General features: G+C 54.4%; 1 protein-coding gene across 1 annotated transcript; it reads left to right on the forward strand.

Moving 5' to 3' along the window:
* The first annotated feature begins 8046 nt into the window (after positions 1–8046).
* On the forward strand, positions 8047–19447 carry Orai2 (ORAI calcium release-activated calcium modulator 2). The gene is made up of 3 exons (XM_020156413.2): positions 8047–8180; positions 12092–12329; positions 16749–19447. The coding sequence occupies exons 2-3, from the start codon at positions 12105–12107 to the stop codon at positions 17274–17276; spliced, it is 753 nt and encodes a 250-aa protein (XP_020012002.1). The 5' UTR covers positions 8047–8180; positions 12092–12104; the 3' UTR covers positions 17277–19447.
* Positions 19448–20528: the final 1081 nt, after the last annotated feature.

The raw sequence follows: 20528 nt of genomic DNA on the forward strand, positions 1-20528 counted from the left end.
CCCTTATGGACTTTAATAGTGTTGAGGAAATAGTGGTTTCAAGCAAGGGGAAAGCCAAGAACGTTTTTCTTTTATTTCTGTAACATGGATTCCCTGGCCCCACTCTGAGCCATGTGACGTTGGTGATAACTTCTGACCCTGCAATGGTTCAGGTCATGGGAGTTTTCCTTTCCCAGGAAGCTGAACTGAAGAGTCAGCACTGATGAGCACACGCCCTGTCCGTGCACCTGGAAAGCAGGAACCAGCTGCTGGCTTTGTGATTTGTTTCTAGTTCCCCTGTGTCTCTGGGCTTCCTTATCTCCCACCCCACCCCCCACTATGTGTCACAGCTCTTGGCTTTAACCTGCAGCCTGGACTTTGTGGGCCTTCTCTCCCCTGAGGCAGCTGAGGGGCAGAACTAGGAACCCAGAGGCCTGGGTTTGAATCCTCATGCTGCCTCTGGTAGGTCATGACTGGGCCTCGTTCCTTCCTGCTCTGCCATTCCCTTGACTGCGCTCTGAGTGAGACGCGCCCAGCAGATGTCGAATGGCTAACCAAACGATGCCATGCTGACTGTTGACATAAGGCAGAGGCTGTCTGTCTGGAAAAAGGTTCTGGCCACTGTTAGGAGGTCATCAGTACTTTGAACTAAATGACTCTCCGACTGCCCATAGGGTATTATTTGGGAAAGTGAAGGTGTTGTCACCAAGAAGGGAATGGATGATTTGGTGTCCCCCAACACCAAACCACAATTGGAGGAGAATCGTGAGGTAATGTCCTTGTTGATGGCTCGTGGGTGGAGAGAAATCTGGAACTGAACTCCTGAGAATATGTAGCATAACTTCTGTCTCAGAACCTCAAGCCTGTGGCCAAATCACCCTGGACACACCCTGTCTCACCCTGGACACGCCCTGTCTCGTCTTGTCTCGTCTCAGAGGCTGGGCCAGTCGGGCCTGGTCTTGGAAGAGAGAAAGCTTCATACAGGTTTCTGATTGTCAGCAAGGTAGGCTTTCATTCTTTCATTCACTCACTCCCTCCCCTCCTCCCTCCACAGATCTGTATGGCAGCCCTGGGGCCCACAGGTTTTGCGCTAGAATACCCTGCCCTTCAGTTGGGCTCCCCATGGGCTTTACCAACTAAGTTCACCAACGACTAAGTGGTAGAGCTGAGATTAAACTCCAGAGTCCTGGAGAGGCCGTGTGTAGCCCACGCTTGATGGAGAGGTGCCCAGCACTGCAGGGCTGCAGGCAACAGGCCCCTCGAGTGAGCTCCCTGGTACCTGTGTGCACGTGTGTGGGAGTGTCATAGAGCAGTTGGTCGTCGTTACTCATGGATTGTGAATTCTCCACTCATTAAAGCTTATCTGTAACCCAGTCCACACTCAGTGCTTTCATAGTTATTCACAACACTGACACTTGCTGATGACGCGTGCATCCTCAGACTATGCAGTGAACTCGTGGTTTGTTTAGCAGCGGGTCTTCTGCACTTTCTGCTTTTTCCTGGCGGTCTTGCTGTTTAAAATGGCCTCGGGTGTGGCGCGAGTAGCACTGCTGGCTGTGAGCCCAGTGTGAGCACAGCAGCAATAAAAGCAGTAAGGTGCCTTCATCAGAAACACGAAACCAAGGTGTGGTCAGAGGCTGGAAGAACCCAGTTCTGTTTCCTGAGCCACTCAGTACTCACTAACTCATTGTTCGGGTTGACTATAGAACAGGAACTACCACGAGTATAGAGTATCATCTCTCCATGTGTAAGCAGTGACAGTGAACTGGCACAAGCCGCCCAGAATTAGAGGTGCATGAGCACTGAGGGGAGGGGTGCTCTGTGTTGCCCCTCACATTGGTGCTACCAGCACTTTTCTCACTGGAGTGGCAGGCGTATCGCAGCCAGCTCTGGCTTCCACTTGCCAGGGGGAGTTTCTGCAGGTCCTCTCCCCTTGACCACTGTCCCCCTCCCCCATGCAGTGACAGCCTGGTAGAGCATGGAGAAGGCAGAAGCCTGCAGGCCTGCCCTTCACAGCCCACAGCATCCAGGTGACTTCCCACCTAGTGCAATGCAGGACACTCCCACCTGTCTCTCACGTCTGTCTTCTCAGCCAGCAAATGAGCACTGGTATGTATCGTGGTGAAGGAACAGGCCTGTCTTCATGACCTCCTACAGCTGCCTGCTCTCCCTTCTTAGCCCAGCTCCCAGAGTTTCTTCTCTTCACCTCATCCTGCACTGGAGTCCACGAGATCCTCCCCACCACACTGGCCCCTTGGTGGCCTTGCATACGGTGTTTTTGTTTGTTTTTTTTAAAGCAGGGTTTACGTAGCCCAGGCTGGCCCTTAACTCATGGTCCTCCTATCTTAATCTCCCAAGTGCTAGGATCACAGGTGTGGTACCACATCTACCTTTGTTCACAGTCTTGCACACTCTGTTCCCAACAGTGCCCTCCCGGTCTGCTTTCTGCCTTCCCTTGCTTCCCTTCTGCTCAAGCTGATCTCCTGTGTGCCCTGCCAACATCAGGTCTCTTTAAATGCCATACCATTGGTACCTTCTGAGTTTGTCTGTGGCTTTATTTCCCCTGGGAGGCCCAGCTGCCCATGTCTAGCTGTCCACTTTGACAGAGCCTCTGGACTGTCAGAGGGACACCTGGAACTCAGCAGAAGAACAAGGGAATGTCAGCGCCAAGTGTGTGCCTCCTCACTGCCCACTGTGCCAGCTGAGCCTTCACCTAGGGGCAGGGTCACCCTTGGCTCCTGTTTACTCCCCACTCCCATAGCTGTGCTTCAGAGGTCCTGGACCTGCTTACTCTCTCGTCCTCTTGGCTTTGTTACCCCGTCTGCACCACCCGCATCTGTGAGCCCGATGGAGAACATGACTGCCTCTACTCGTGCTTCCCCAGGCCCCTTAAAAACCAGCCAGGTATTGTGACCCACCCGTGCTAAGCCCCCAATGGCTTCCCTCATTTGGGATAAAACAGGAGCTGGGTGCACCTATAATCCCAGCTACTCAGGAGGCTGAGGTCAGGAGGATCAAGGTTCGAAATCAGCCTGAGCAAATAGTTCATGAGACCCTATCTGGAAAAAACCTTCACAAAAGGCTGGCAGAGTGGTTCAAGGTGTGCGCCCTGAGTTCAAACCCCAGTACTGCAAAAAAAAAAAAAATCTGTCAGGCCCTACTGTCTGACTCTGCATCTTCGTCATCTCACGCTGCCTGCATTCCCACTGTGGTTCTGTTTCATTCTCCACAGCACATGTCACATCAGAACCGCATAGCCCCAAACCCACAGCTCTGCAAGAACCACGCCTCAGTGCCAGCACAGAGCTCAGGACATGACAGATGCCCAGTAAAGGTCCATGGCGTGATTGAGCAAATCCCACAGACTGAAAGCAAACATGGAGCTTTTCAAACTGGACAGACTGCTGATGCGGCAGGAAGAGCGCAGTAGCCACCTGCAGCTAGGTAGGTCTGCAGGCAGCTGCTCAGTGATTGTCATACTGTCGCTGTCGAGGAGCCAGTTCAAAAAGTCAGACTCCCAGGCATGGTGACACATGCTTGTGATCCCAACTACTGGGAGGCTGAGGCAGGAGGAGCACAGCCTGGGCTACATAGCAGCAAGACCCTGTCTCAGTGAGCCAAAAGGAATCCAGATTCCCGGATGGTGCCCCAGAGACTAGCCTCATTACAGTTCAGGTTCAAATATGCATTTTGAACAGGTGCCTCAGGAGATTTTACCCCACCTTAAGAAAACCTGGTGTCATTAATATATTCATTCTTGCTGGTGCTGGAGTTTGAACTCAGAGCTTAACACTTGCTAGGCAGGTGCTCTACCACTTGAACCACACCCCCAGCCCCTTTTCCTATGGTTATTTTGGAGATAGGGTTTCACTTTTTGCCAAGGCCCGCCTGGATCATGATCATCCTATTTGAGACTTCCTGCAGCCACCGGGATGACAGGTACACACTACCAGGCCCAGATTTTTTCTGTTGAGATGGGGACTCAGCAAACTTTTTCTCCAGGCTGGCCTGGAACTGCAAATCTTTCCAATCTCAACCTTGCAAATAATAGGATTATGGGTGTGCACCACTGGAGCCCAGCTCTTATTTGTACTTGTTTTATTTGGCAGTACTAGGGTTCAAACTTGGGGCCTCACGCTTGCTAGGCAGGCGCTATACCACTTGAGCCACTCCATCAGTCCTTTTTTCTGGTATTTTCAAGATAGGGTCTCAAAAACTATTTGGCCAGGCTGGCTTAGAACCTCAGTCCTCCTGATTTCTGTCTCCCAGATAGCTAGGATTACAGGTGTGAGACACCAGCATCTGGCTTGCTTTACTTTAAATTTAAAAACAATTTGTTTTTCTCTTTTCAAACGTTTTTCAGTACTGGGCCTCAAGCTTGCAAGGCAGGGACTCTAACACTTGCCACTCAGCCCTTTTGCTTTCTAGTTTGTTTTCCAGATAGGGGTCTCACTTTTGCCTGGGCCTGGCCTCAGACTGAGATCCTCCTACCTCCACCTCTTGTGTAGCTGGGATTACAGGTGTGTACCACCATGCCTGGCCTTCAGCATTTATCTTTTAGAAATTATTGGGGTTGGTGGAATGGCTTAGGTGGTAGAGCACCTGCCTAGCAAGTGTCAGGCCTTGAGTTCAAACCCCAGTGCCACAGGAAAAAAACAAGTTGTTAAATTAAGTTAGAGGAGCAACGTACTCTGACTTGGAGATGGGACCTAACTCCATGCAGTTCCCAGGTCTGCACAGAAGGAGAGAAGCTGCGTAGAAACCATTTTCCTTTGCAATTCTGAAACCACACGTGTTCCTCCTCCACCCCTTTGGAAGTTAATTCATGTTTACTCTTTGGCACACTTGACTAAAGTGAGCTGTAATTACCATATATTAACATGTATTTCCATAAAGACAGCACACTTAGAAATGAACCTGGAGCAAGTTCAAACAGACTGTCTTCAGCTTTCCTGTTCCACCAAATGTGGTAAATGTTGATTGAACACTGACCAAGTGCTAAGCCCACACACTTCCAGGAGCAGTGTTGGCACCCAGCATGTTGGTGACAGGACACAGGCCTCACCTTCCAGCAGTTCCAGCTGCCCTGACCTCTGGGGATCAGTTGATTCTTCCCCGTGGGGAGAATCAACTGGAAGGGGACGGGGGAGGCCTGGCAGTCATGGCCTGAACAGAGGCAGGGGGAGAGGGCAAGTCCAGGGATAGTCCAATAGGAGGACCAGACAGGATGGGGCGGGAGTCCAGGATGACACAAGATTGACTATGTCAATAGCCGCAGGGACAAGGAACAGTCTTGGGAAGTGAAGGTATGTAAGGGAAGAGGACAAAGTCAGCTATGGGCACAGTGACGCCGAGGTGTCACACTTTCAGGCCAGGAAGAGAGATCCAAGCCAGAGAGGGCACTTGGGAAATTGAGCAAACAGTGGAGTAGGTGAGACCACAGGGAGGAGTGTAAAGGGGGACCCGACAGAATGCCGAGAAACAGGGACTAAGGGACAACCACAGGGAAGAAACACAGTGAAGTCACGGAAGGAAGGTCTCCAGGGACTGAGGCTGATGGCTAAAACATCTCTAGAGTTTAAAGATATAATGTCAGTGGACTGCAGAGGCCTGAGGAGGAAGTGGGGTGATGACAGCTTGTGGAGAAGTTTGGTCACGAAGTGGGGGATGGTGGTGGCTGAGGTTAAAAAAGGTGAGAGCAGGGCTGGCCCCAGTGGCTCACGCCCATAATCCCAGCTACTCAGGAGGCAGAGATCAGGAGGATCGAGGTTCAGCCAGCCTGGGCAAATAGTTTTTGATACCCTATCTCAAAAAAAACCCAACACACAAAAAAGGGCTGGTGGAGTGGCTCAGGGTGTAGGCCCTGAGTTACACCCACAAAAAAAAAAAAAAGTGAGAGGCAGAGGCAGGAGGGTGACTGAAGGGTTTCACTGAGAGGAAAGGGGGATGGAGGAGAAAGGAGAGTTTCAACAGGTCCAGGAAGAGGGGCTGGTGGGTCAGAGTGGGTGGCATGTTTGTCCAAGTTCATAGAGGAGTTTAATTCTCAAAGTCTTATGTTAATAGTTTTAAGAGGGTGGGAACAATCCCACTGTGTTTAGAGGTGGGCCTTTGGGAAGTGACTGGATTACATCATTAGGGTGCGAGCCCCCCATCACTGAATTCTGGTGGCTTTATAAGGAGAGGGGGAGACCACACAAATGGACACATGGGTTTTCCATGGCATGATGCAGCCCAGCGGCCCACTCCACAGCCTAGACCATGCTGTTTGGACCGTTACTTCCAGAACTAAACCTCTTGTCTTTATAAAATAACCCCAGGCATTTTGTTACAGTAACAAAAGCTGACCCATATAGTGGGATGTTTGACTTTTAAGTTTTTCGAGAGTAATTGCTATAGGAGTCCGTGGCCAAGAGGACAGAAGTGAGGTGCCAGGGGACTGGACATACCAGTCACACCAACTATGAGGTCATCCATAGTGATAAGAACGAGGGAGTATGTGCTTAGTGGAGCTTGAAGGTGGTTGAGTATGTGCTTCCCAGATCTGGTCTTTCAGAGATAGGACGCCACTTGCCCAGGCCAACAAACTCAGGAAACAGCCCCAGCTGCAGCCCAGCATACTGACGAGGGGACACTGGGCACTTGACCTGAGTCTTCTTCCTTGTGTCAGCCATCTGTGAGCCTGAGGTTGGGCCCTCCAACTGTCAGTCTCCTGATTGTCAAGTCACCATGGTGTCATCATCTCACTCCATCTTTTAAGGGACTGAGACAAAACCCTCACTGTTTTCTGTGTTTGGCTGGGGAAGTGACTCCAGAAAGCACTGCGTTTACAACTGACATTTTGTTCTGTCCTGGCATGCTGGATAATTGTGCAAGGGTAGGGGCCTCACTTACTGGCACTGACTGGAAAGGTCCAAGGGACAGCAGAGCCAAGCTTCCCAAGTGAGACAGCAAGAAGCAAACACTCCCTTGCCGGAAGAATTTCAGCGCTGATGCAACGGCTGTAGTTTACCAAGTGTTTTCTTCCTGTTTTCAAGTTCACTAACAAGAGCTTGAGGTCTGAAAGTCACAGCTGATTATCTTTTTTGAGAGACTTAGCTCCCTGAAATTCAAATGTTCCCCATCCTATAGACATTGCGGGAGGGGGGGGGATCCCTAGGGTTTTCCAGTGCCTGGTTTTAGGGCTTGACCTTACCCCTGGATCGGTACCAGGAGGGGTGACTGGTCTGGTCTGTTTTTTAAGCGGTATCTGGGATTAAAAGGTACTCTTCCGGCTCTCAGCTCTGAAGTGCAACTCAAGTGTAAACGGATTTAGCCTGTTATCTGCCAAGTCTATTGTCAGTAAACTTGGGGCCGGCTGACAACGAGTGGAATTTTTCTTTCGTTTGGATAAATGTGTCACAGTCTAACGCTATCGTGACAGATGGAAAAATCCTATGTAGGGCACAGAGGAAGGACTCCAAGGGGCCGTCTGGCACCGCCGGGCCGACAGCAGCCCATCTCGCTTCTCGGCGAATATTCATGTGCACTTCCTGAAAAGATCGCTCCTATTTTAATATCTCGGTTGTAAACCGCAAAGTTCACCAGCAAGGGTGGTGGCAGTGGGGAGGGCGCGTGGGAGCGGGCGGTCCGCAGCACAGAAACCCTTTTGTGCTGTCTGCGAGAAAGATCGGTGCACGTCCCCCAGGCCGCAGTGACCTGGTGACCTGGGGCAGCTCTGCAGCCACCGCACACCCTGGTGCAAACAGGCATGGCCAAGCCGAGCCTCCCCTTACACCCCTATTCCCATCCTGTGCCGCCCCAACTCCTCCAGCATCGGCGGACGGATGCCGGGCATCCCCCCATTACACCCGAGCTGATCCTGTAACCCCGGTGCCCCTCTGGTCGCTCAGGACCCTCTGGATCCCAAGGGAGGGGCCGGCTCCTCCTGGCTGCGCGGGTCACGTGGCCCCCAGCGGGTCCCCCGCGGTCAGGTCACGTGATCGCGGCGCGCCGTTGCCTAGGCAGCGGCTGCGGCGGCCGGCGGGGGCGGGGCGACCGGCGGGGGCGGGGCCGGGCTGGGGGGAACCCTTTGGGCCTGGAGGAAAGAACGTGGGGGCCATACTAGGCGCCCTGGCCCGGCCACCGGGTCACCGGGCCACAGGGCCACGTCACAGCCGCCAGCCGGGAGCCCAGAGCCAGGCGCAGCGGGCAGGGCAGCTCCGGTGAGTGCTCGGATGGGTGGCGGACGCGTCCATCCCCCCTACCTCTGTCCCCTAGGGGGGATTTGCCGCGGAGAAGGGGGGGCGGTCCCTACCCAGCTGGGAGAGGGGCAGGAATTGGATCCCACAGAATTTGGCTTCCTCTTGGGCAGCCTTGGGAGGCGACGGAAAGAGGACAGGATGGCTGCGGGGTTGGGGCGAGACCAGGTGACCCCAAATCGGCGGGATCCCAGGCCGGTTGTCGCATGAGGTCAGGGCACCCGCACGATCCGGGTCCTGCAGCTGTTGGGATTTCCCCGGGGGGAGGGACAGATGCAGGTGTGTGCCTCCAGGAGGCCGCAGTCCCCGCGCGCGCGCGCGCGTGTGACAGACACATTTCCCGTGCCCCAGATGTTTGGAGGAAGTCAAGACAGGCAGGCTCCAGCACCCGCTCCCTGGAACTGTTTCACACGAGCCCACCGAGGAGGATCGCTAGTGTGAGGATCGCTGTTCCTTATAAAAACAAAAGCCAGAAAGCCCCAGAAGGTTCAGCCAGTGACAGCATCCTTGGAGCCTGAGCTGGCTGGCAGACATGTCGACTCCATCTTGTCCCACCCCACCCCCGGCCTGAGCCTGGAGCTGGGGGACCCGGCTCTGTGGGCGCCTCCCCCTGGGGCACAGGCTGACAAGGCAGGTGCTGGAGGGTAAAGAATGGAGTTGAATCCAGTCCATGGCTGGTCACTCCTCCAGGCAGACAGCCCTTCCTGCCCAATTCCTGCCCACTCTGGTGACATCTGCAGTGCCCAGCCCAGCAGTGAGGCCACCCTGAGACCTCACTGTCCTGAAACTGGGCTCCTCCACTCTCAAGACTGTAGTCAGGCGCATGCTGGGAGATGGCCCTTAGGCTTCTGTCTTCACCCCACACATCCCTTCCTCCTTCCTCCCGTTGGAGACCACCTGGGCCACCCAGTCCTCAGCCCTCTCAGTCCACCAGTCATTTCACTGGGTTGAGTGGTGGCCAGCCTAGGCAGAACCACCATGGGACTGTGACTGTGGCCTCCAGGTGACTCCCACCTGCATCTCCCTTGTCCTGGAGACAGCCAGCCTTCCCATCCTGAAGGATGGGAGCCAAACCAAATTGGCTCCCTGACTGTCAGATCCTCTACTCAGATAGCATCTTTTCTTTCCCCTGTGGCACTGGGGTTTGAACTCAGGGCCTCACACTTGCTAGGTAGCCATGCTATGTGTCTAGTCCATGGCTTGAGCCACTCCACCAGCCCTTTTGTGTGATGGTTTTTTTCGAGATAGGATCTTGGGAATGATTTGCCTGGATCCTCCTGAAATCTGCCTCCTGAGTAGCTGGGATTACAGGTGTAAGCCACTGGCCTGGCACAACGTCTTGTCTTGGAGGAAGGGTCCCTCTTTGCCCAGGCTGGCTGCCGTAGTACCCATGTCAGTATCCCCAACCTTGCTCCCTGGTGTTGCCTACACCAGGGATCCTTTCCCCAGCCTCAGTGGGAAGCGGCCAGCCCTTCTCTGTTCTGTCCTGGTCCCCTGCAGCAGTCAGCTCGCTGGATGACAGTCATCCCCTTGTCTCTGCCTCTTGTAGCCTTTGATGGCGGAAGAACCCAGTGTAGTGAGCATCCCTGGGGTGCCACGGAGCACCTCCCTCCAACAGATCTCAGGCCCAGCTCCGTTCTACGTGAGAGAAAAAGGAAAGAGGAAAAGCTCACTTCCAAATTAGGACATTTTCAATTATTTAAAACCAACGAGCAGAGTGGTTAGCAAGCAGTCTTTCTCTCCGTTCTCCCCAGGGGAAGGGCCATCCAGTGAGGAAGGGCTGGGATGCAGCGCTGATGGTCACATGTGTGACAGAGAGAGGAGAGAGAGAGAGAGAGAGATGGAACAAACAAGTAGAACTGAACCCCAGGGATCCCCTTCCTTGGCCAGTAAAAGCCATGGCTCTGCAACCTGGCTGGGATCAGAGAGGACAGAGGACCCTTCCCACTTCCAGAACCTTCCCATTGGACCCCATTAAGTGGGTGGCACTTCCTTCCATGCTGATCCTTGTAAACACCCACAGCCACACTCCTGGCACCTAGGAACCCTGGTGTGTTTCTGATGGCCTTAGGTGACCTTACATGGGCTTAGGTGGGCCTGGTGGGTCTGTGCCAAGGGAGCCACAAGTGTCTGTGCCCTTGAAGCTTGGGTTGCTGGGAGATTAATTAGAGCCGGATCCCACCCGGTGTGTGGCAGAGCAGGCCAGGCCACCTCTGGGGGATGGGAGACCCAACTGCCAATCTCCTATTAGAAATCCTGGAGGTTTGGGATGAAATTCACAAATCTCACTAGGCCAGCCCTTCTGGAGTTCATTATTGTCAAACTGGATGTTCAGCACTGACTCCAGGGGCCTCTTGTCTCTGTCTGTCCTCAAAATGTGCTCTTGTCAGCAGGGCGCTCACACCTGTAATCCCAGCTACCCAGGGGACTGAGATCAACACAAAAAGGACTGGTGGGGCTGGGGGTATGGCTCAGTGGTAGAGCTCCTGCCTAGCAAGTGTGAGGCTCTAAGTTCAAACCCCAGTACTACCAAAAAATAGTTTATGTAACATATTGTGGTTAAAGTGTATATTGCCAGGCTTTGGTGGCTCACACCTGTAATCCCAGATACTCAGGAGGCAGAGATCAGGAGGATCGGGGTTTGAAGCCAGCCCTGGGCAAATAGTTTGTGAGACCCTATCTCGAAAAAAAAAACAATACAAAAAAGGGCTGGTGGAGTGGCTGAAGGTGTAGGCCCTGGGTTCAAACCCTAGTCCAGAAAAAAAAAAAAAAGTGCTGGGGGAGTGTCTCAGGTGGTAAGAAGCGCCTCTCTAGCAAGTGTGAGGCCCTGAGTTCAAACCCCAGTGCCGCCACAAAAAAGCAGCGTTGGTCTTCAGGAGCAGGGTCATGTTCAGGCAGGAGGTCCCCATTCTGAAGACAGGACCCTGAGATCAGCAAATCAGGTGTCTCTCGCAGAATCTCACAGCTTGGTCAAAGCCAGTCTTGGAGCCTAGGTCGGAGGTTGGTTGTTTTTGGTTTGTTTAATTTTTGTGGAACTGGGGTTTGAACTCAGGGCCTACACCTTGAGCCACTCCCCCAGCCCTTTTTTGTGATTTTTTTTCCGAGATAGGGTCTCAGGAACTCGTTGCCCTGGCTGGCTTCGAACCTTGATCTTCCTGATCTCTGTCTTTGGTTAGCTGGGATTATAATTATGACCACCAGCGCCTGGCCCAGCTTGTTTGTTGAGATGGGGTCTCATGAACTTTTTGCCTGGGCTAGGAGATCAGTCCTCTGATCTCCGCCTCCCGAGTAGCTGGGATTCAAGCATATGTCACCACACGTCACCATGCCTGGCCTGATTTTTGTTGTTGTTGTTTTTGTGGAACTGAGAGTGGAACCCAGGGCCTCGTGTGTGTGCATGCTAGGCAAGCGCTCTCCCACTGAGCCACACCTGCAGCCCCAGGCTCTTTCTGAGTGCTTCAGCCCCCTGTCCCTTGAAGATGCTGTAAAGCAGGTGCGTCCTTTATGAAGTCCATCCATCCAAGAGTCACACTGGGCTGCAGCCGTCCTGAGCATCAGCATGGAGGCAGCCTCCCCTTGGGGACCACTGTGCCTGGTTGTGCACAGGCGACACCCGACACCCTCCTCTTGTACAGGTGGCGACTGCCTCAGACACCAGGGCCTCCACACTCATGTGGCCATTAGATCCATGGCCTCAGGAAGGCTGAATGACTGGAAACTGGGCATGGTAGTGCATGCCTGTAATCCCGGTGCTCAGGAAGCAGGAGGATTGGGAGTTTGATGCCAGGCTGGGTTAAAATGAAAACACAAGGCTCGGAGCCCGGCTTTCCGCAGCCATTGCCTAGCGTGTCTGAATGTGTCTCTCTCCCGCCCAGCCTGGCTCCCACCATGAGCACTGAGCTCAACGTGCCCGTGGATCCCTCCACCCCCGCCTGCTCGGAGCCCGGCCACAAGGGCATGGATTACCGGGACTGGGTCCGCCGCAGCTACCTGGAGCTTGTCACCTCCAACCACCACTCGGTGCAGGCGCTGTCCTGGAGGAAGCTGTACCTGAGCCGGGCCAAGCTGAAGGCGTCTAGCCGGACCTCGGCCCTCCTCTCAGGCTTCGCCATGGTGAGTGCGGGCGAGGGGCCACTGTGGCATCGGGGTGACACTGCAGGGAGCAAAGCTTTCCCTCAAGGCCCCGATGGCAGCCTGAATGGACCCGTGGGGACTGTCTGCCCATGTCCCAGCTCCCGCCAAGGACTGAGATGTCCATGGAGCAGTTGGGAGTGGGGAGCAGCCCAGAGTTCTCAGAAAGCCACTTTTTAAAAATTGTATTTTTTGGTGGCACTGGGGTTTGAACTCAGGACCTCACACTTGCTAGGCAGGCGCTCTACCACTTGAGCCCCTCCCCCAGCCCTGTTTTGTGTTGAGTATTTTCAAGATATGGTCTTGTGAACTGTTTGCCCAGGGCTGGCCTCAAAGCATGATCCTCCTGATCTCTGCCTCCTGAGTAGCTGGGATTACAGGGATGAGCCACCAGAAAGTCACTTTTCTAGGCTCATATAATAATTGACAAGTGGCCAGGAGGGAAGTGGGGTCTGCCCACCTGAGGGGCTCAGGATGATTGGGACCAGCCCAGTTGGGGACAAAACCACTCTCTGAATGTGGCCCCCTCCGGGTGACAGTGTGGCAGAGGTTCCAGAATGGCTCCCAGCTGCTGTTCTCCCTCTGAGTCAGCCCAGGACAAGAGTCAGCCTCGGGCAGAGCCACATCTGCTGCTGACTCCAAGTCAGGCTCCCACGCCCCTCGGGGCACTGTCCCAGCGGCAGGATGTCAGGGCTCAGCCCTCGCTGCTGTGTGCGGAGGTCCCGTGGGGCTGGAAGAGATTTACTTATTCGTGTCAAAATAATCATTTTTCTCCAGCCCACAGCCCACAGCCTCCGTTGTTAAATTGGCAGTGCAATTTAAACCAAAAAGCGGACAGAGCAGCCACTGTGGCCACAAAAGCTCACTCAGTCACCGGGAGGAGCCGCCCTCGGGGACATGAGCCGCCTTCTAATCAGAGAGGGCCACACCAGGTGGGGCAGAGGGCTCCTAACTGGGAGGACAGTGCATTTGGTTTTTCTTCCCTTGATTTTTATCATATTAAAAAAGACAATGTAGCCAGGCACCGGTGGCTCACGTCTGTAATCCCAGCTACTCAGGAGGCAGAGATCAGGAGGCTCACGGTTCAAAGCCAGCCTGGGCAGATAGTTTTTAAGACCTTATCTTGAAAAAAACCCTTCACAAAACAGGGCTGATGGTGGCTCAAGTGGTAAGAGCACGTCTAGAAATTGTGAGGCCCTGAGTTCAAATCCCAGTGCTGCCAAAAAAAATGCTGACTTCAGTTGAAGGCTGAAAACCAGTGGGTATTTAAAAACAAACTCTGTGAATAAAGTTATCAAACAGGAAGTGTGGCCTCTGGAGAAGGGAGGCATTGGGAGACATAATGACTGCCTTCAGAGGTGCGACATAGGCCAGGAGGAGCGCCCAGGGCAGCCAGATGTCCCCGGACGCTGTCTGTCCTCAGCTAGGCCGCAGCAGGAACTCTTTCTAGTATAGCTCACCTCTGTCCTGTCCTGCAGCGCCTCCCATCCAGTTTCCACAGCAGGTGGGGCGGGCATTTCAGAAGCCCCTTGGTTCCCTCCCCTCCTCTTCTGGAAGTTACCTCCCTGGGGGCTGCAGCCCACCCCCCCCTTTTTTTTTTTTTTGCAGTACTTCAGTTTGAACTCAGGGCCTCATGCTTGCTAGGCAGGTGCTCACCACTCAAGCCACGGCCCCAGCCCTCCACCGTCCCCATGGAGAGTTTCCTAGGGAAGTGGGAGGCACCATGGAGCCAAGAGCAGGGCGAGGAGGGCAGCTATGGCTGGGTCGGGCCAGGACAGAGGAAAACAGGTGGTTTCTGGGGGGACCCTCCCTGCATTAGTGCTCCCTGATGGAATCACAAAGCCACTTCTTGTCCAGTGAACAGTGGCGGTCCACCTTACGCTCACTTCTGCATGGTCCCTAACGAGAACCAGTGATCTGAGGCTGTTTCCTGAAACCTCACCATAAACACCATGAAGAATGGCCGTCTGGCCTTTTCTTCTCTGGAGGAGCTGCTTTGTTTCTATTTTATTTTTCTTGGCAGTATAGAATTTGAATTCAGGGCCTCGAGCTTCCTGGCAGTGCAGAACCACTTGACATCCCCCCCCCCACAGTCCTTTGGCTTTAGTTTGTTTTCAGACAGGGTCTTGTGCTTGTGCCTGTGCCAGCCTTGGACCTCTCTCCATGCCCTGGGTAGCTGGGATTACAGGCATGACTGCCACACCTGGCTTATTTTTGACATAGTGTCTGGTTAACTTTTGTTCAGGTTGGCCTTGAATTTGCTTTCTGGGGACCCTTTCTCCTGCCTTTTAAATCGCTGTCTCCCATTTGTAGTTGGTAATATTTGTTCTTTGGGCCACAGGGGCACTGAAGAAAGGTCACCCCTCAGCCTATTTCCTGTGCCTTCTGGGTTTTTTGGCTGCTTTCATAAAGGCCTCAACCGCGATAACTGCCGAGCAGCTGTTCAGTGGTTGTCCATGAGGACCGCCTTGTCAGTCCTCGCCGAAAGGGCAGTGAGGAACGAGGTTCTCACGCTAAGACCTGGTAGTTGCTACAGAAAGTTGGGAGAGCTTTCTTCTAGATTATTGAAGAAAAAAAGATGGCTCAGATGTAGGAAGTAAACACAGTGGATGGAAAACCTTCCCTAAGCTTCTTTCCTTTCTCCCTCCCCACCCTTTTCTGGGATTTTTTTTCTTTTTCTTTCTTTTTTTTTTCTTGGTGGGACCAGGATTTGAACTCAGGGCTTCATGTTTGCAAAGCAGGCGCTCTTTTGCTTGAGCCACACCTCCAGTCCTGCTCTGGTTTCTTACCTTTGACTCCTGGAAGAGGAGTCCTTGCTGGGCCTGGTCTACACTCTCCACTAGGGCAGTCCACGTTGCTGGGGTGTGGGGTGGTGAGCTAGGGAGGGTGCCTTTGAAATTGAACATGGTCTGACTGTGGGGCAAGCGTGGGAGGGCAGGCTGCCCTTCGTGGATGTGGCCAGCGGGGCCAAGATGACTGTAAATAGCTCCTGCTAAGACATAAGCTGGGGCTTCCCCTTCCCTGTGGTTTTTGGGGGCCTTTTCTCCCCTTTGTTTAAAAGTGTCTTAGAGCTGGGGTGTGGCTCAGTGGTAGAGCACTTGCCTGGCATGCACACAGCCCTGGTCCTAATCCCAACACTGCAAAAATAAATAAATAAAAGTAACTGTTTCATCAAAGTGTGTATAAAGATAGTCTAAAACTGAACTGTTAGTTGGGCATGGTGGCCCATACCTGTAATCCCAGCATTTGGGAGGCTGAAGCAGGAAGATTGAGCGCTCAAGACCAGTCTGGGCTACATAGCAAGATCCTGTCTCAAACAAAAATTTTAAAGAACGCCTGGTGATTTGGCTCAGTGGTAGAGCACCTGGCATGCATGAAGCTCTGGCTGTGCCCAGCCTCCTTCCCACAGCTCCCCCGGCCTTTGTCCTCACTTGACCTCTCCGTCCTGGGCTTAGAGAGCTGGCTTTTCCTCCAGCAATTGATCTCAGCTGGGAGATGTACCTGCGGCCTCCAAGAGGCTGTCCAGGTGGGCAGCTCCAAGTCTCGGTACCTCCAGAGCCTCTCTTTGTACCTTTCAAAAGGTCAGTTTTAGCCAGGTGTGGTGGTGCACACCTATAATCCCAGCACTTAGGAGGCTGAGGTGTGAGGATAATGAATTCAAGGCCAGCCTGGGCTACATAGTGAGACCCCATCTCAAAACCAAATTAAAAAATCAATTTTTATTCTGTGGAAAAGCAGCCACTGTTTTGCAGCTAAGCCACACTTCAGCCTGCTGAACAGTAGAGTTGTGTGCTGCCAGCCATGGCCTCTGCCTAGGTGCACCGGACTCTGGGAAGGCACCAGGGATGACGTCCCTCCCCGCCACCCCAACCTGCATCTTCACTCTTTTTGTTTGTTCGCAGTACTGGGGTTTGAACTCTGGGTCTACACCCTGAGCCCCTCCACCAACCCTTTTTTGTGACGGGTTTTTTTGAGATAGGGTCTCCCAAACTATTTGCCTGGGCTGGCTTCGAACTGCGATCCTCCTGGTCTCTGCCTCCTAAGTAGCTGGGATTACAGGCGTGAGTCATTGGTACTGTGCTGGATCTTCACTCTTAAGTACTTTCCAGACTTTTCTCTAATGAGAGCATACTCAGCTAATCAGAAGAGATGAAAGTGAATTTTTTTTGAGACAAGGTCTCTCTATGTAGCCCAGGCTGACCTCAAACTTGAGATTCTCCTGCCTCAGCCTCCCGAGTGCTGGAATGACAGGCATGAGCCACCATGCCTGGCGTGGCAAAAGCATGAACTATTTAAACAGTGGGGAGGGGGCCCCTGGGCTTTGAGGGCTGAGCGTAGATGAGTTCCACCCTCCCAGGTGGCCACAGTGATGTGCAGTCCTGCCGCTCCCTGTGCCCCCAGGTGGCCATGGTGGAGGTGCAGCTGGAGACACGGTACCAGTACCCACAGCTGCTGCTCATCGCCTTCAGCGCCTGCACCACGGTGCTGGTGGCCGTGCACCTGTTCGCCCTCCTCATCAGCACATGCATCCTGCCCAACGTGGAGGCCGTGAGCAATATCCACAACCTCAACTCCATCAGCGAGTCGCCCCATGAGCGCATGCACCCCTACATCGAGCTGGCCTGGGGCTTCTCCACCGTGCTGGGCATCCTGCTCTTCCTGGCCGAGGTGGTGCTGCTCTGCTGGATCAAGTTCCTGCCCGTGGATGCCAGACACCAGCCGGGCCCTGGTGGCCACGCGGGCTGGCAGGCTGCCCTGGTGTCCACCATCATCATGGTGCCTGTGGGCCTCATCTTCGTGGTCTTCACCATCCACTTCTACCGCTCACTGGTGCGCCACAAGACGGAACGCCACAACCGTGAGATCGAGATGCTGCACCAGCTCAAGGTGCAGCTGGACGGGCATGAGCGGGGCCTGCAGGTGGTGTGAGTGGCCGCGGGGACCTGGCCAGGAGCTGAGGGAGGACCACCCCCCCTGCAGAGAATGCCACACCAAAGTTTCCTCCTGTCTTGGAGGGGAACAGCTACAAGACACTGTGTTGCTGAGCGATTGCTGGCACAGGGCGAGAGGCTGCTCCCATGGCCCTGGGGACTTCCTGGGTCAGGGACAAACTGAAGAGGACCTGTCCCAGAAAGGCCCTGAGCAGCACCAGCGGTCACAGGGATCCGGTTAGTGTGGCATTTGGTGACTGATTTATGTGGTTTGGTGCTTCCCTCTGGACCCTGGAAGGAGCGGGGGTGGCCTGGCTTGGGATGGGGTCGGGGGAGGCAGGAATCTGGGTGCAGTTGGTGCTGCAGCTGGAGGTGGGAGTTGTGAGTTCAGGGAGCTCTCCCAGGGCAGGAAGCCAGGCCAAGGTCAAGGAGGCAGGTCTTGAATGAGGCCAAGTTAATTGAAGGGTTCTCAGAGTTAACTAAGCCCCGAGCCCGGCCAGCCGCACTGACTCATTGAAGCCACCAGGCGGGGAAAGGGCCCACAGTCCAGGGCATCCACCTTGTCATCACAAAACGGCCCTTTGAGCTTGAGTCAGCAGCCCTTTTGGGCTCCTCCAGCAGCAGGCCAGGGCGGGGCGGGGAGACTGGCTCAGGCACTAGGGCCACCCCCACTCCTTGCTACCTGTGGCCTGCAGGCGTCAAGAGGGGACAGTGTGTGGGGCAGGGAACTTCCTGTTTCAGCAGAGCCAGTGACCTGGTCTAAACCTGGCCAAATGCAGGCCCTCGCTGTCCCCTTGCCTAAGGGCTCAGGACACCCGCCCCGTGTTTACACAGTCGTGTGGTGTGGGTCTGATATCATCAGCTGAAGCCCGGGCTACAGCGCCAGCTTAGGTGGCGGCAGGTGTACCGTGAGCTGCTTTGAAGCCGCATTTACCCTTCCCCGGCCCGCCCTCCGTTCTGTATGTAATGACCAGTCAGGCTGTGCTTACGGTTTTGAGATCGGCTGCTGTGTCTTGGGTTTGGATCGTGTGTCGTGGGAGCCGGGATGGTGTGGTTGGGGTCTCCGGGAGTGTCATCTGCTGTTGAGGATATAAACCTTAATGCACAATGAGATTCTAAGGGGCCTTGAAGAGCTGTGTGGAGAACCCCCTCCCCCACCGGTAAATTGTGGCATCTGCGGGACACTGGGACCCCCCAGGGCTACAGAAGGGTCCTGCATCTTCCAAAGGGCGTTTGCCCTGCAGTCTATGGAGAACCCCTGGCCTCTAGTGCAGCCATGCTTTCCTGGGGCCTTGTTGAAAAGGTTTGCCTGGTGTATTGTGTTTGCTTTGCTAAAGAAAATCAGCGACTCTCCTCGATGTCCCCTTGTGTCCTGGCAGGAACAAAACAGTCTGGCCCTTCTGAGTGACAGCTCCCAAGTCTGGGAGCCTTCAAGTGTTAGGCCCTCTCCCAGGCCATCAGGGGCCCCTCACCATGGGGCTGCTCAGGTCCCAGACTGTGCCAGGCTCACCCCAGTGCTGACCTAGGCACGTGTGACACCCGGCCCACAGACAGAGCTGCCGCCTGGCAGTGTCAGATACAGATGGCCTGATGGCAGTGGGAAGCTGCCCCTTACCTGCGACCCCTCGTCAGAGCAATGCTCCTGTGATTTCCGGTGCTTCTCCAGCTCCTAAGCATGGGGCAAAGAGTCTCTGGGAACAGGTGACCGTGTGTGTGGGGAACAGTCCAGGAGGGGACCTCAGGGCCACTGGGAGCTTATTGGGAGATGGGGGCAAAGCCACCATGGTGGGGGCATGAGAGCACAAACAGCGGGCTAGAAATTCGGTTTCTGGAGGTGTAGCCTGATTTTGCAGAGCACTGTAATGGTGGGGGGCATGGGGGACGAGGGGGCACCCTGGGGTCACTGGGCCCCTTCCCAGTGCTAAGCCGAGCGCCCTCAGACACACGGAGCCCTTCCCCGAGTGGAATGTGATCTCGTCTACCTAGGCAGTTTCAGAGCTGTCTTAGAAACCGCAGAGGCAGCATGTGACTCGGGTCTCCTAGGAAGGCCTGTGGAGGATGAAGCCATGAGCCACTGTCACCTCCAGTGCCACTGTGCAAATGGTGCATGTCTACGTGACTGCTGACTGCAGAGGGGTTAACACACCCTGGACTGAGCTGAATAAACAGCCAGTGAAGCTATTCAAACCTGTGTGCTCGTGGGGTTGAGGGGACATGTGGCAGCCCCCGGTGCCTGCTGTACTGCTGACTCTCATCCTGTCATGACAGCCCCTTCTCCTAGAGTGTACCTGCCACTTCCTGTTGCTGGCCAGTTCCGTTGGGTCCCCCAGGGCTACAGAAATAGAGGGTCCCAGACTTCTCTAGAAAGGACAGGCAGGGTGCTCTGACCCAAGCCACACCAGCCTCATGAAGCTCCTGACAGCTGGAGCTCCAAGAAGCCCGTGGATGTAGCCAGTATGGTGGTGCACACCTCTAATCCCAGCACCTGGGAGGCTGAGGTAGAAAAATACTGAATTTGAGGCCAGCTGGGCTACACATCTCCAAAAAGAAAAAGAATTTAAAAAGGCTGGGCGCCAGTGGCTCATGCCTGCAATCCTAGCTTCTTGGGAGGGAGATCAGGATCGTGTTTGAAGCCAGCCCAGGCAAACAGTTTGCAAGACCTGTCTCGAAAAAACCCATCACAAAAAGGGGCTGATGGAGTGACTCAAAGTGTAGGCCCTGAGTTCAAATCCCAGTTCCACAAAAAAAAAACAAAACCCAAAAAACACGTAGCTTCCTTCCCAAGGTGGAAAACAGAAATGGGAGGGGTGGGCCCATGGGGTGGCTGAGAGCCACAAAACTAGAACCCATCAGGACAACGTCCACAAGGTCACCAAGCAGTCCAGGACAGGAGCCACTGAAGCTCTGGTCCTTCGGTTCCCTGCAGCTCAGGGGCCAGTGTCCAGCTGTTCAGCCCGGTTGGACCAATGGGCAATCACGCAGATGTTCCCTGCCTGGGAACGGTTACCTGGAAGTAGAGCCCCTTCTGGGAGATGACCCGCCCCCTTTCCTGCAGGCAAAGTGGCTCTGTTCTTCAACACGGCTGGCACCAAGTGGGCTGTCTCATAAGCTGCGGTCTGGGTACACTGTCACCCCTCAGCTGCCATGGCCTGCTCCCTACCTGGCTGCAGGTGACTGGGGCAGCTGTCCCCTCCAGATGAGCACCCCGTAGCTTATGACCACCCACCAGAGGACCTGAGACAAGAGCAAG

The sequence above is a fragment of the Castor canadensis genome, chromosome 6 (genome assembly GCF_047511655.1).
Source record: "Castor canadensis chromosome 6, mCasCan1.hap1v2, whole genome shotgun sequence".
Taxonomy (NCBI): domain Eukaryota; kingdom Metazoa; phylum Chordata; class Mammalia; order Rodentia; family Castoridae; genus Castor; species Castor canadensis.

Excerpts from the sequence above, each read along its gene's own strand:
- Orai2 (XM_020156413.2), top strand. The coding sequence starts at position 12,105 with ATGAGCACTGAGCTCAACGTGCCCGTGGATCCCTCCACCCCCGCCTGC. Across the intron at positions 12,330-16,748 it reads TCCTCTCAGGCTTCGCCATG|GTGGCCATGGTGGAGGTGCA; the intron begins GTGAGTGCGGGC and ends CTGTGCCCCCAG.